The sequence below is a fragment of the Chiloscyllium punctatum genome, chromosome 23 (genome assembly GCF_047496795.1).
Source record: "Chiloscyllium punctatum isolate Juve2018m chromosome 23, sChiPun1.3, whole genome shotgun sequence".
Classification (NCBI taxonomy): Eukaryota; Metazoa; Chordata; class Chondrichthyes; order Orectolobiformes; family Hemiscylliidae; genus Chiloscyllium; species Chiloscyllium punctatum.
This window is the reverse complement of record NC_092761.1, coordinates 77,339,196-77,354,071: the sequence shown is the minus strand read 5'-3', so window position 1 is coordinate 77,354,071 and position 14,876 is coordinate 77,339,196. Positions and strand designations below refer to the sequence as shown.

General features: G+C 34.6%; 1 protein-coding gene across 1 annotated transcript in view; it reads left to right on the top strand.

The window, feature by feature from the left end:
* The window catches only part of LOC140493994 (uncharacterized), a 38,173-nt gene extending 23,614 nt beyond the window's left edge, over positions 1–14,559 (top strand). Inside the window, exons 9-15 of the mRNA XM_072592929.1 lie at positions 37–132; positions 5,506–5,610; positions 5,693–5,743; positions 8,041–8,142; positions 10,459–10,608; positions 11,032–11,121; positions 14,266–14,559. Of these exons, the coding sequence (XP_072449030.1) occupies positions 37–132; positions 5,506–5,610; positions 5,693–5,743; positions 8,041–8,142; positions 10,459–10,608; positions 11,032–11,121; positions 14,266–14,384 (713 nt within the window). The 3' untranslated portion in view covers positions 14,385–14,559. The remainder of the gene's footprint in view (positions 1–36; positions 133–5,505; positions 5,611–5,692; positions 5,744–8,040; positions 8,143–10,458; positions 10,609–11,031; positions 11,122–14,265) is intronic.
* The last annotated feature ends 317 nt before the right edge of the window (positions 14,560–14,876 follow it).

The window sequence follows — 14,876 nt, the reverse complement described above, 5'->3', positions numbered from 1 at the left end:
TTGACTTCTAACACCGAATTTTTTTTCCATCAACAGGAACAGAGTCCAGTCTAAATTCAACATCCAGCACAGAAATACTAATAACAACGACAGGACAAAGCACTTTCCAGATTAAAGAAGAGTCATCTACTTGTAAGTAAAAAATATTTTGTTTGGGAAGAAATACAATTGGTTCAATACTCTGATGTCACCTTATTCTGATTTTTAAAAACATCTTTGATAAAATCAATCCCCACAATTCAATTCAAAGTACCAGATGTTATGTCATTCCTTGAATCTTCATGTTAACAAAACATGCTCTCCTGTTCTTTAACAAGGCAAAGCAATTTTTTTTTTGGAAAGGCTGCTGAATCTAACACAATCTAAGTAACATGTTCTTAGGTTTTAGCATCTTGGTAACAGAAAATTTAACATCTACTTAGTCAGTCATCTCCACTTAAATGTGTACCTGTTAAATATATTATTTATAGAAATAACCATTATGCTCACTCATTTCTATTGAGCTGTTGCTTTAGCATTTGTATTCATCTAAGACTGTTACACCTTTTTGCTTTTATTTAGCATGAGTTACTCTATCTGGAAAAAAAAAAGCCTCTTTGTGTTTCTCTTGTTCTCTTATTTTTAATACACAGATTTGGGTCATATTGGATTCCTCTGCAATGTAGGGGCTTACCCATTATATCAATGACAATTCAAGAATTAGCAAGTTCAGTGTAATGACATATCTCTAGACTCCCAATACTGATTGTACGGTGCCTTTGCATGATTAAATGAAACTTGCATATCTTAAAGCACATGGACTCATTATATAAAAATCACCTAACCATACTATCAAGGAAAACAGAACTCCAGTTCTCCTCTGGAAAACATTAGCCCACATGTTGTCATTGCAATGATGGTGAAACTATACCTTGTCTACATTCACTATCATTAAATTATGAAACTGACAGCAATTTCCCAAATCTGCACCTCAGTTAAATGTAGAAATCCATCAGTTGTTGTCAGTTGTTCTCTGCTTCTCTGCAAGGTGCATTTTAGAAGTCATGCAAATGGAAGCCTTCTGAAATCACATGGCTTGATGTGAACTTCACTCACTGAAAATCCTTGAAGAAGCTATGCCTTGTTGAATGAGGCGTCACTCTGATCAGTGTCACAGGTGTCATCTCTACTTAAAATTGGTGCTGTCTATGCCAATGTAAGAGTGGCAGAGGTAATGGAAAACCAGTAGATTTAGTGCAGGTTATTTATAGTTCAAACCATTGTCTTCAATAGATGCTTTATATAACCTGCACACATTGTGTGTATGTGCTTCACAATAATAACAAACACATTAATCACCTATTCTGACACAGACTATTATTGAACATTAACAGCATATTGAGTACTTTATTACTGCTGTAAATCTACTCAGGTCCTGAAAAACTAAGTTTGTATTCTATAATGTAAAAGAATGCCCTTGGTTTTCAATTTTACTTTAAAGTTTGTTTATCTATTACCTTCTTCTTTAATTCCATGTGTTTGTTGTAATCTTTTCTTCATTGTCTGTCAAATAATTTAAAAACTGAAAGCCAATCAGCATATTTTAATGTCTTGACTTGCTGATTGTGAGAATTCTTTACTAATATTGCCTGTTTAACATGCTTGATAGCATCACTGTTGCCAGATACAAGAAATTCCCTATATCAGAACAAAATAAACCTTGGGAAAGATTAAACATGTAAATTGCTAGATTTTTATGGGCAGTTTTCCTCGAGCTCAGAGGTGAGTGCATTGCTTCCCTGACATCTGAAAAATCTTAGTAAAACAGAAGTATCACATAAAATAGATTTTATACATGGAAAGACATATCTTTATCCACTCTGTTCTTAGTTGGTGTTATTCAATAGTAGTCTGCATCAGATTCTGTTGTTAATGTATTTGTTGTTACTGTGGAACACATATACATACTGTGTGCAGGTTATAAAAAGCAACTGTAAAAGACAGTGATTTGAATTGTAAATAACCTGCACTACATCTTCTACTGGTTTTCCATTAACTCTGCTACTCCTACATTGGCATGAACTAAACCAATTGTCAGTGAACCAGTAGAGATGACACCAGTAACTCTGTGACACTGATCAGAAATCAATAATGCAAATATCTCTGAAATGCAACTCGACAAAAGGAAACATTAACTGATGTATTCAGTGGGGAGCCTACTCTTGTCAAGATAAAGACAAATACTTGAATAGACTCAAAGAAAATGGATCAATCCAAACTCAGTTGACATTGTCCAGAAATAGATACAACACTGATGCCTGAAACTACGTAATCAAGATCTGTAAAAATATTCAAAAACATATTTACTAAAATTTTATTATTAGAATGTATATTCAATAAATACATTATTCTTGAGTATTTATGAGAAACATGAATCACAGATTTAAAATTGAGTAGAGGAAATGCTCACAATTGATGTTCCATTAGAGTTTAATGATTTTCTGAAGCAATGCAGCAGATAGTGGCTATTCAGCTCACCTGCCTGTGCCAGTTCTTTCACGGTGCAACCCTGTAAACTTCTCATTTTCAAGCATATGTCAAATTCTTTTTGAAAGTTATAACTGAATCTGTTTCCACTACCCTTTCAGGCAGCACATTCCAGATTGTAAAATAAACTCAATGTCTTTGCACATAAAATTTAGCCAATTATTTTAAAACAGTTTCTCCTTGTCCACTTTGTCAAGGCATATCAGACTTTAGAGCATCTCTTTTAAATCATCCCCCTATTTTCTGGACTCAAATAACAATCCCAAACTCGATTATCTCTAAAACCGTTAATCTCTCATACCTAGCTATTTTTCTTTCCACAAATTCCTTGTTTTTTGTACTATATACTGCACTGTACCTCTATTTAAAGAGCCTTTTAAAATTGCACCATCTAATTGGTATTGTCTCTCCTATATTTTCACTTCCAAAATGTATCATTTCTTGTGTTAAAGTTGTTTGTCACATGTCTGCCCATTTGACAATTATCTATATGTCTGAGGAAGTCTACTACAATTCTCCTCATTATTTACTAAATTTCCAGGTTGAGTTATCCACAAACTTTGAAGTTATTTGCTTGATAGTGTAGATCATAAATAGCAGTGGCCACAAATAGTGCCGCGAAGGGCATCTGGTCTGATAAGTACTGTTAAGAAAGCTCTCTGCTTTCTCTTAGCTAATTTTGTATCATTGCTGCCAGTGTCCCTTTAATGCTTTAATGTCCCTTTGTTTATTTTCTGACCCATTCCATTGGCAGAGTCAACCCGTTACAAAAGTTCTACTCAACAACTTACCACTAGGTGGTGCATGAGTAGTGACTACCCTCCCATTATTGCTATTTGCAAAGGCTACTGAATTTTTCATACTGCCTCTTCCTGACAGCAAGTAAATTAATATGTGAAAAAAGATAAGGGTATACACCATGCCTCATTGCAGTGTGGCATTGTACCATCTGATCATTTTAAATCAGTTCTGATAATCCGAAATTGATTCCTAAACTCTCATTAATGATAAAGTGTATGTGTGGATTGAATTATACTTAGAGTGGAAAATTTACTTAAAGTGATACAGCTATCAAATGATTCTGACTGAATCAAGAAAGCTGTGACATCAGTCATACATAAATCAAACCAATATCAATATCAGATGTGTCAGTATCAATACCAGATGTGTCATTTCATCTTGTATGTAAAACAATTAAAAGAAGAACAAGATTTATTTCTGTAGAATAATTCTCATTCAGGCTCCAGAATGAAAGTGTTTTTACATTGATTTTCATTAAATTACCATTTAATTTGTAACAAGTTATAAAATACAGAATGAATTAAACGTTTTATTCAGTCATGCTGTGTGTGTCACTCATCCATAATTTCTTTCAAGAAGGTGATGGTGGGCTCCCATCATGATTCATTGCAAGAAGCCTTCTTTAGCAATAGTTTGTTACGACTCAGTGACTTGCTAGACTTTTTCAAAAGGCAATTCAGAATCAGCCACATTTCTGATGGTAAGGTAGCAGGTTTCCAACTTACAAAAACAATAGCTATTCAGTACTTTAAATTTATTATTAACTATTACTGGTTTTTATTCCAGATTTAATTAACTGGATTTAAACTGCCCAGCTTGAGTGGTTTAAATTTATGTCTCTAGTTAGTTAGTCCAATCTTCCAGATTACTAGCACTGTAACATAATCACTATGCTACAATACTCCTAGACATATTGAAATACATATGACATTAGAAGTGCAGAGACTGTAATTTATTTGTTCCTGTTTGATTACAGTCTTCATGTCTAAGCTGGAGTTCATGTCAGCCAGCATATGGTACAATTTGTATCATTTGCAAACTCTAGGAATGTCCAAGTTATAATGACCTACACAGAAAGCTTAAATCTTAAATGCAGAATAATATATTTCTTCATGTTATCTCCATGAAAGAAACACAACGACCTTTTCATTCCCTGTTGTAAAAAAACTGCTTTTTTTGCTATTATTCCAGGAATTTACTAGTTTTGAAGTAGAAGATTTGCTTGAGGTTAGAAGGAGATGTCTAGCTGTTTATTTCTTCGGTGATAATCATCTTAGTTTGGATTTGCTTGTAGCTGTTCAGTGTTGTATTTATTCGTTCAATGCACTTCTTCTGTCAAAGTAATGAATTAGTGATGTAGTGTTCCAGTTAGCAGTATCATGGAATGCCTCTTTTCATTGTATTGGATTGTTGCTGAAACAAAAACAATTTTATATTGTTACACAATAATAATGTTTACATTTCTAGTTAAACACCTCAAGTCATTTTGCACATTCAAACCCTTTTGAAATATGACAACTGTTATTATGTAGGCCATTTTGCACAAGGATGGTTCATGAATATTAATGAGAAAAACTCAAATATATCTGTTTTTTTTTGGTGCTGTTGGTTGAGGGGTGAATGCTGTAAAAATAGTATGCATAGTTTTGAAGAGAAAATGAGACCTTAACAGCCCCCACCCAGAATTTCCAGAATAATGGTTATCTGGTCCAAAGGACAGTAGTTCCAACATTACAATATTTCCTCAGCAATGCATTAAAGAATCAACAAAAATATGGGCAAGAAATGTTCGCATTTATATAGTATCGCATATCTTTAAGAGACCTAGAATAGTCCAATGGACAATTAATGACATTTGAAATGTAGATGCTGTTGTTTAGTCAAAATCCAATCAACACATAATAAATTCAATGAATGGCAAACAATCTGTTCTTAGTATTAGGTGGCCTACAAGAAGGAGTCCTACTCTTTTTTGGAAAAGTGCAATAGGACCTCTTAAGTCAATCTTATCAGACAAATATTAGATTTAACATCCAGAGGATGTTACATGAGTTATATGAGCTAAAACCTGATATCAGGTGTGAATCTCCAACACTTATTCTCTGAATGATTTATTAAAAATGATATGTCCTACTTCTTTTTGAAATGAGCCTTGTTTTTTTTCATTTCCCCCACCAGCAGTAAGTGAGATAGAATCAAGCCTGACCACAACACCCAGCATGGAATTACCTGTCACGAAGAGTGAACAGAACATCTCCCAGGATAAAGTAGACTTATTCAATTGTACGTTATCTGTTTATATAAAAAAATTGTTAAGTGTATAATTCTTATGGTCATAGCTTAATTGAATTTTCTCATTTTTCAGCAAGTTACAGCAACCCCTACAATTCAAGTGAAAACAATACAAAGGCAAATGGTATGTTGATAAAATATATTTTGTCTATATTCGTAGCTGTGAATAAGTACCTCAATCTAATTTTGAATGTTACATGACTCTAAACTTAATTGCCTTTTAAACATCTAACATGTGACCACGTGAATGAAGAGCCTCAGTCAGCCATTCAGCCTCTCAAAAGGTCTCCTCTGCTATTCAATAGGATCATGGTGGACTTGGTTGTAACCTCAATTCCACATTCCCACCTAGGCATGATAACCTTTCAAGCTGTTGCTTCAAACTGTGCCCCCTCTTTACTGACTTTTCAATCATCACAATCAATGCATCCTTATCTATAGTATATAAACCCTTCATGCTTATATGCACATCTATGAAAACTCCTTTTAGCCTTACTTCTCTGCTTGAAGGAAAGCTGTCACACTCACTTCCAACTTTCATTTGTCTTTCAACCTTTATCCCTGGAATCACTGTAATAAATTTCTTCTGTATCCTCTCCAAAACCTTCAAATTGTTCCTAAAGTGCAATGTCAGGACTGTGCATCATATTCGAACTTGGCTGCAGCTGATTGAGGTACTAGATGAGAACTTTGTATTCAAGGAAGAGGAGTTTGACAAATGAGGAGATTGGGGTAATAATAATATTAGATGAAAAAAAAGCATTAAAATAGCTTCCAGTTCATGAATTGGTTAAATCACCCCGGCTGGATAGCATCTGCACGAGGTTACTGAAAGACGTGGTAGAAATTGCAGAAGCGCAGACCACAATCTTCAATCCTCCTTAGATACAAGGGTCATATCGGAGACTGAGGAACTGCAAATTTTACATACCATGTTTTAAAAAACTGAAGAAATCTAAACTGGCAAACATAGGCCAACCCAGTTTAATGTTAATGGTCGGGAAGATTTTTAAAACAATAATCAAGGTGAAAATCAACAGCCATATGGATTAACAAAGGAAACTAAAATGTGTATATTGGTCATGAAATTCTACAGAATTCTTCTAGTCTTATTTCAGAATTTACACAGAAAATCAGCATCCAATCTGCTTCCTCCATATCTTCTGGGAAAAGCCCAGATGCTCTTGTGCCCAGTGCAACACCCCCTCAGTTAGATGGATCTTTCTGTTGAAAGCAGAAGCAAATTCAATTATTTTAGTTTTCCTTGTCAAATTTTCATTTTCCACTCTGCTGCTTTTGCTGATCTCACACCACAACCCATACGTTCACCATCCCTGTCAGTGATGATCAACATTGGTTATCCATTCACTCCTTCCTCACCCTAAATCTAAAGCTTTATTCTATCTTATCTTGCCTCTCTTATAAATCTCATTGTTCTCTGACTGAACTCCTGTGTACTGTATTACTCACTCTTTCAGCTCCATCACTGACAAATGTTCAATCAATTAAGTCCTATGTTCTATAATTCCCCTCCTTCAAAGGTACCAAAAAGGTAAAGGTTAAATACCTTTCAAAAACTAACTTCTTTGGCCAGCTTCTCCCAATCTTTGTTTCTGCAAACATTTTTCTCTGATTACACCATTATGAATTGCTTCGGGATCAAGATGTAATGTGCAAATCGTCCTTGTATTCCAACTTCTGGTCCGAGATTGGTACCTTTTCTGCAAAGATTTGACTGTCTTTCTTTGAGTAGCTGATATTATCTTGCACAGATTAATAGTATGTCAAATTTTCATGTAATCTTACACACACAAAACTTTGAAAACTATTTTATTGTATCTGGCTTTGAACAGACTGATTCCTCAAATAATCAGCGATAAAATTTTAAGAGTTTCAGTTTGTTTCAGAAAAATTCTTAACTTTATCTACTGCAATTTACTGATAATTAACTGCTAACCATCAGGAAATCAAGAGTAAGAAGTCACATTTGCAAGAATCATATATTGGCTGTTGCATGTTATATAAATATTGCCTGACAATTTCATGTAACACATTTAATTTTACTCATAAAACTTGAATTTCTTTAATTAAAAAACCTTTTACCCAAACCAAAATTTTGCAAATGTGCCTCCTGTGCTGGTTCATGCATTCAAAATCATTCAAACTTATGGATAACTGACAAAACCAAAGAACACTAAATTAACTAATAGAGACTGTAGCATAAAATAATTTTTTTAAAGTTGTATTTATGGACACCTTTCTGGAGTGATAGTTTAATCTTGCATACAATGATTGCATATAACATGAATACTTCTGACTCAGCAGAGTCCCTCCATAACTATTCTAATTACCTTTCATTCAATAGTTCTCTTATTTTGTTGTCTTTATTAATGAAAAGTATATGCTGCATTTATTTTTCAGAATGGGCCATCAACTCTACAACTGTGTGGAATTTAACAACAAATTCATCATTAGAACAAGAAAATCCAAATGCCACAGTAAAATGTGAAAATAATCAAATCAGTAAGTCAATCTGCAAACTATTTTAAAAATAATTATAAAATGTCCAATCCTGAGTGTGAAATTGGCAAAGCCTTACTGCAAGTAAGAAATAATCAATAAAGAACTATTAATTACAATAAGTAATACTTGGAACAGTACATTGTCTCTACAAACAGAAAGGAATTCTATTTTCTAAGGAGTTTAAAGTTACAGTAGTATCCTCAACTAATACTGAGTGTTGCATTGGATTTAATTGATAGCACAAAATGCACAACAGATTATCAGCCATCTGTTTTACAGCCAGTGCAATTTTCTTTTCCATTGACTTTAACAAAATTAAGATATAAACATACTGTTTACTTGCTACCATCCATGATTAACTTTGTCCTCATTCAGTCTTGACTTTCAGCACAGCTCACAAAGTCTCCAAGGCAAAGCCTGGATTCACTAGTTCACTGGATGGATTTGGGAAGTAAAGCTTTTCAGCACATCTTAACTTTTCCATCCGAAAAAATCTCACAACAGATATTACAACTCTGGAGAAGACCACAAAATCTATGTTCCAGTCTAGTAGTGCCCATAATCTTTTTGAATAGGCAACATTTGAGATCCCAAGTACTTACTGACAGAAAAGACACAAGCTGCCACAATTTTCAACAAACAAATTAAACTTTATTATACAAAGATTATAAAGTGAAACAATCTACTACATAAAATTTATATTCTAACATTCAGGGTTAGCATAAGTATGAGCTACATTTAAACTATGGTTAGCACCCCGGGAACTGCATTTTAAGTGGTCAGTGTGGTCAAGACATATCCCATCCAAACATTAGTGACACTGGTACTCATTTAAATTCTGAAGAAAAATAAAGATCTAGCCATCATAGCCTGTCAACTTAAACTGTCTCAACAACTGGTGATGGCTTGGTAATTCAGCCTCTTCTCCCAAGACTGAGTGCTCCCAAGGACTAGAAATAGTGCAATTTCAGTTTTTAGCAAAAAACAACTTTCATTAAGATGTCATTTAATTTCTCTAAGCTCTATTCTTTCTCAGCTTCATCAAGCAAATACTGCTTATGGGCCTCCTTCACCCCATTGTCAGCTACACTGAACTATCAATAGCATCCAGTATCTTCTGCCCTAATTGTCTGGTGGCTGCGAAAAGCAGTATTCTGCCAGCTTCAAGCTGCAATCAACTTGTCCAAACAAACTCACGGATCCACTGAAACAAAGAACCTGATGAAGATTCAGCTCTCTGAATGACATTGTCACCTCTGAGCTATTGAATTTAACTGCATTTCAGAATTCACTAAATGCTTTTAAGCTAATTGAGCTCTAACCCCCAAACAAGAAAGATCTCTTCTGATCATGTTAAATAATTATGAGTAACCTTTTTACTCAACATGAATCCAAATTTTTCAGTAGGATAGACATCCATGTGCTTCAGTTACATTTGTCACATTTTCCAGTTAATTATTAATTCCTAAAATGAACAATTGTTTAATACAAACACATAAAATATTCACAACACACTGTTGAACTGTAGCTGAAGTTCCTTTTCCATTAATTTTAAGGAAGTGCCGAGTCTGTCAATCCCAATATGACTGTCTGACTCAGCTAGTTGTTAGCAGCAACATATCTACCACAATGAATGCAATATAAAACAGTATTTTTTTGGTCTGGCCTACTTTGTTTAGAATTCCCTTTCTCACATTGATTACATTCTGTGTGAAAAAAATGTCTTGCAGTCTTTCATGGAGAACATCCTTGATCAAGCAGAGAAAGAACATTCTCCACCACAATTAAATTTCATATTTTGTCAACAATGCTGAAAAATACAGGGCCATGGGCAATAATAAAACTTAGGTAAATGCTTCCGATAAAACCCTCACCAAACTGAAAACTGAAAGTTAAAAGAAATTCTTAGCAAAGTTTGAAAAGAAAATGGTTAATGTTGCTAGATCTGCTGGATACCTTGCTTTTCCTCAACTACTATGTGTTTTGCTCTGTACAAGAACATGCTTGTAACTATTTGCCAAATGAATCAAGTATAGTTCTAAATGAAATCAAAATGTGCAAACAAAACAGAATTTTTAACCTAATTTTTTTTGGTAATATACAGTGTCTGAATTGTTTTAAAAATAATTTCATACAGCTGCCTGAATACGAATCTATTGCCTTTATGCTCACAAAAGGATAAAATAACCCTATGTTGGATTATTGAATCCTTTACTGTAATGTTCATAACCAAAACATCAGGCAAAATAGATGTCTGTACATCTTCTACTTGCAACTAGGCATTGTTAACTTATATCTTGTTTGTATCCATTACAGTAGAATATAATGAAAAGCCAGAGAAGCTACGAATGAAACGGAGTAGTGCCCTATTACTGATACTCATAGCTTTCCTGATCTGTGGTTTACTCATTGTGTTCCAACTATTTGTGCTAAAAATAAGAAAGGAGCACTTAAAGTGGAGGAAACGTAAGTATGCTTTTTATAAATTTTTAATCTTTTATGTTTATTGTTGTTCCCCACTCTCAAAAGTACTGACTTATTCACTGAAAAACAAATCAACCTTCAGTTACCTCTAATTCCTCAAGCAGGCTCTGATTATGCAGGTGTGAACTTTGACAATGAGGATGGCAAACTCTCCAACTGCTGAGTTCACTGTCAAAGCTAAATATAATTGATATGAACAGACTTACAGATCCTGCACTGACAGTAGGGAATCATATTCAAAGTGCCTAAAATTCTGCACTTCTGCAGCTTTTACTCCCTCTTCTTTTTCAAATGTGATCCCCAATCAGAGTACAGATGAATTTACTCTTTCAGGATTAATGCATGGTGATACAAAAATAACACTAAAGACTGTCACTGATTACAACTTTTTTCACTTTTTTTCAGAAAAAGATGACTCTGATTTGACAGTGGAAAGTAACAAATCAAATAGATCAAGTAATGAAGAAAATGTTCGACCTGAAAATAATAATCGAGGTAAGTTAGTAAGATTATCACCTGAGAATTTTGATAGCATTTCAAATGTAATACAATTTGGAATTTGTTACATAAATATGATGAATGAACTTTCTTGTTCTGAATCATTATGTTTTGAAATTCTTCAGAAATTAATCATAAAAAAAGCTTAGATTTGTTCAATTCACACTTAATTATTTTTAAATTGATGGAATAGGAAGAAAATCAAAGCCTATAGTATGAAACATCACCAAGATTTGAAAGGTATTAAAAAGCAAAGACAAGGTCAAGCAAGGAACAGTGACTTGATGATGAAGAGATGAAAGCCAAGGCCTGAATTTCAGCAAATATAACATTGCTTAGTAGACAATAAGGAGAGATAGCAAGGGAAAGGAAATAAGAGTGAGACTTATCATCTTTGAGGGTTTCTAGTCACCTGATACAGTCAATATATTTCAGTATGTAAATACTGGAACATAACATGCACACACAATTAAGAAAATTTCCATAAATTTCAAATCCTGAACTAAGTCAGAATCAGCTTTATTTGTATTGAGGAAGACTGAAGTCAATTTGTAGTGACCCTACCTCTGAGCCAGAAGATCAAGGTTCCCAACTGTTCTAGAGCTGTGGAATAACATCTCTTAACCAGTTTGATTAAAAACAAATCTTCAAAACTGGTAGACAATGAAAGTTGTAAATGGTATTAGTTATTTGTTACTTTGAGTACTTCCATCTAAAAAGTAATTTCAGAAGTGGTGCTTCCCATCTTTATGAATTACTTTTGCAAGACTAATCACAACTGTATTTGTGGTGTAAATGAACAGATTACAATAATCATTCCTCTAGACAATTATTTCCCAGCTTGTAATAAATTTCTCATCCACATCCAGAATTCCTTCTCAACTTATAGAAATTGCACTTGCTGTTTCTCCAAATACAATTTTGTATTTGTAATTATCTTTACTAATGGGGTTGGGACACAAGTGAAATTTTAAAGCCTTATTCCCTAAAATCTTTAAATGAAAGGACTTCTATTCCTGTGCTGTGCTGTTCTATGTTCTATTTGTTCAAGTCACCAACTTTCACAGGAAAGCACTTCAGTTTGGATTTTTTCAACTGTTACTATTTCTCTGTTTTGTGCTGAACAGTTTGTCAACAAAGCTGATTGGTGGATTTATCAAACATTGCAGTTTTAAACATTGTGTGTTTCCAAAGACAGCTTCTTGAGTTTGCAATATTGCAGTTATTTGAGAACTGGCACAATGATAGTAATGGAGCCAAGCTGAAATTTTGAATTAAAATTATCATGAGGAGTACCATAATATTAAAGCTTGAAGGCCTAAATGAGGGTCTGAATCTTAGCAGAATCTATCATGTTGTAAACTTTGGCAAACGTCATGGAGGGTTTCTCTTCTGATAAGTTTCTTTGCACTATGTTCCCAGACTTGTTTCATTGTCTAGGCACCATGCACCTATTAGCCACAGGCAGCAGTACTTGTCACTGCAAAATATTCCTGTAACCAGTGCAATGTTTAAAACCTAGATATGTACCTGGTCAAGTGCTGGTAGTTTAAAATTGCCCTGCCTGGTTCCTGTTAATTTCCCCCAGACATTTCAGAGAGGGGGATATTGGTATCTCACTTTCCCAACAGAGACCTGTAGATCCTGGTGAACAGATGATGTGTATGGATGCTGTCCATGGGTGTGCCCTGAGGTGAAGGTGACTGACGGGAGGTCCAGAATAGCAACTTAAATAAAAGTGCAACTGGACTTGTCAGGTTACCACTCTTTCATGTTGGGAATTGTCACCGGGTTTCTTTCTAGTGGTTGGGAGAATTGGAAACTACATACTAGTAAGGTGTGATGATGCAGTAATGAGGATTCTACTGTTATGGACCAGACCAGATCTCCTCAAAACATTTCAAGAAAGTAGCCCAGACCCTAACTTTGCTAGTTGTTTTAAACTGGTGTAATGCGAATATTCCAGGAGGGATGCAGCTGGTCAAACCACTTAGTTTTAAATACAACTGAATTTATTTACAAGATTACTGAATGAAATACAAACAGAAGAGAACAGAATACAGAATAGCCTATCTGGAACCCAACAGATTATAACAACTTATTTATGCTGTTCCAAATACTTGCAATAATCCCCCCAAATACCCCTTGGCACAAAAGGTAAAATCAAACAGGGTGTAACTGGAGAGAAATCAGAGAGAGGATCGGCATGGATCTGCTTCTTTGAATCCAGCAGCTTCATAACTGCTGCCTCACAGCACCAGGGTCCCAGGGTTGATTTCAGCCTTGGTTGACTGTCTGTGTGGAGTTTGCACAGTCTCCCCATGTCTGCGTGGGTTTCCTTCGGGTGGTCCGGTTTCATCCCACAGTGCAAAGATGCGCAGGTCAGGTGAATTGGCCATGCTAAATTGCCTTTAGTGTTAGGTGCATTAGTCAGAGGGTCGGTGTGGACTATTGGGCTGAAGGGCCTGTTTCCTCACTGTAGGGAATCTAATCTAATCTAACTACCTGACTGCTTTCAGTGAATAGCCAAAACCAAATCAAACCAGAGAAAAGCTGAGCTGAAAGAACTGGCCATTTCCCTTTCATTGTACAAGTGCTTTTTTTAAATGGAAAAGCCTTTTGTTTGAGGCAGTATCTGTTCGCTATAATCAAGTTGTCCCTAAAACCCACTGAAACCCAGACTTTTCAGAACTTGTGTTTTTATGACCTCCTGAAAAGAAGACTATGGACAACATAATCTTGATAAAGGTGCCGCATAATCACACGACAGTATTCATGCAAATAGTCCTTTCACTGCACACTTGCAAGAATCTCATTCACTATTCAACACTTGTTTGGAAATAGGACATTTTGCTCTTTACTTCAGGAAGCTCTTTGTTAGTCATCTCAAATAAAGTTCTCAACTTTCTCACCAATATTATTGACGGACTGGAAAGATTCTAAGAGGTTTTTGTTTCTGTTTACATGTATCAATATTCTCAATATGTTTGGTAAAAGCACCGCACTAAATTTGGGAACTTGCAAATGTCTACATAGAAAAGCTTGATAAGAGTGATGAGTGTTGACATTTTTATCATTGTTAAATGTGAGTTAAGTTTTGCAACTTCGAAATTAAAACTATTTGTTTTTGTCCCTATACAGAGCCAAATTTTGCAAATCATTACACAATTCAAATACATTCAGAGGAACAAATGAAGCAATATATGAGCAGCATCACTGAAGATCAAATAAATACATTGGACAAGGAGAGCATAGTATAAGTTGTAACAACAACAGCATATATTTGCATTAGATTTTAATGCAAACTTGTCTTGATTTTTAAATTTTTTTGAAAGACATTTCATAAAACAGTTGCCTTTGTGGCGCTTATTTCAAAATATAATGTTCGCAGAAAATTTTACAACTGTTTACCTAATGTGAATAATCTCTTTTTTAAGTTTTGTTTCCAATTTGAAAAATGTGAAGTTTTTAAAAATGTTTTTGTAATATTCTTAACAGTTGCACTTATATTTATTGCTATTTGCACATTAAATACAATTTTTAAACTACTTTTAAAAATATATTTACTTTGTATTTTTCTCACTTGAGTGTTAGATGTCAGTGCTGGGGAAAAATAACTTCTTGAAATAACTTCTTGATACTTTATAGGTAATTTATTAAATACCACAGTCATCTTGTTGATAGAAATACACATTAGAGAGCTGGGTTTCCCACATGCCAGCAACAGTCCTTTCTTGTTAAGGCTGGCAGGC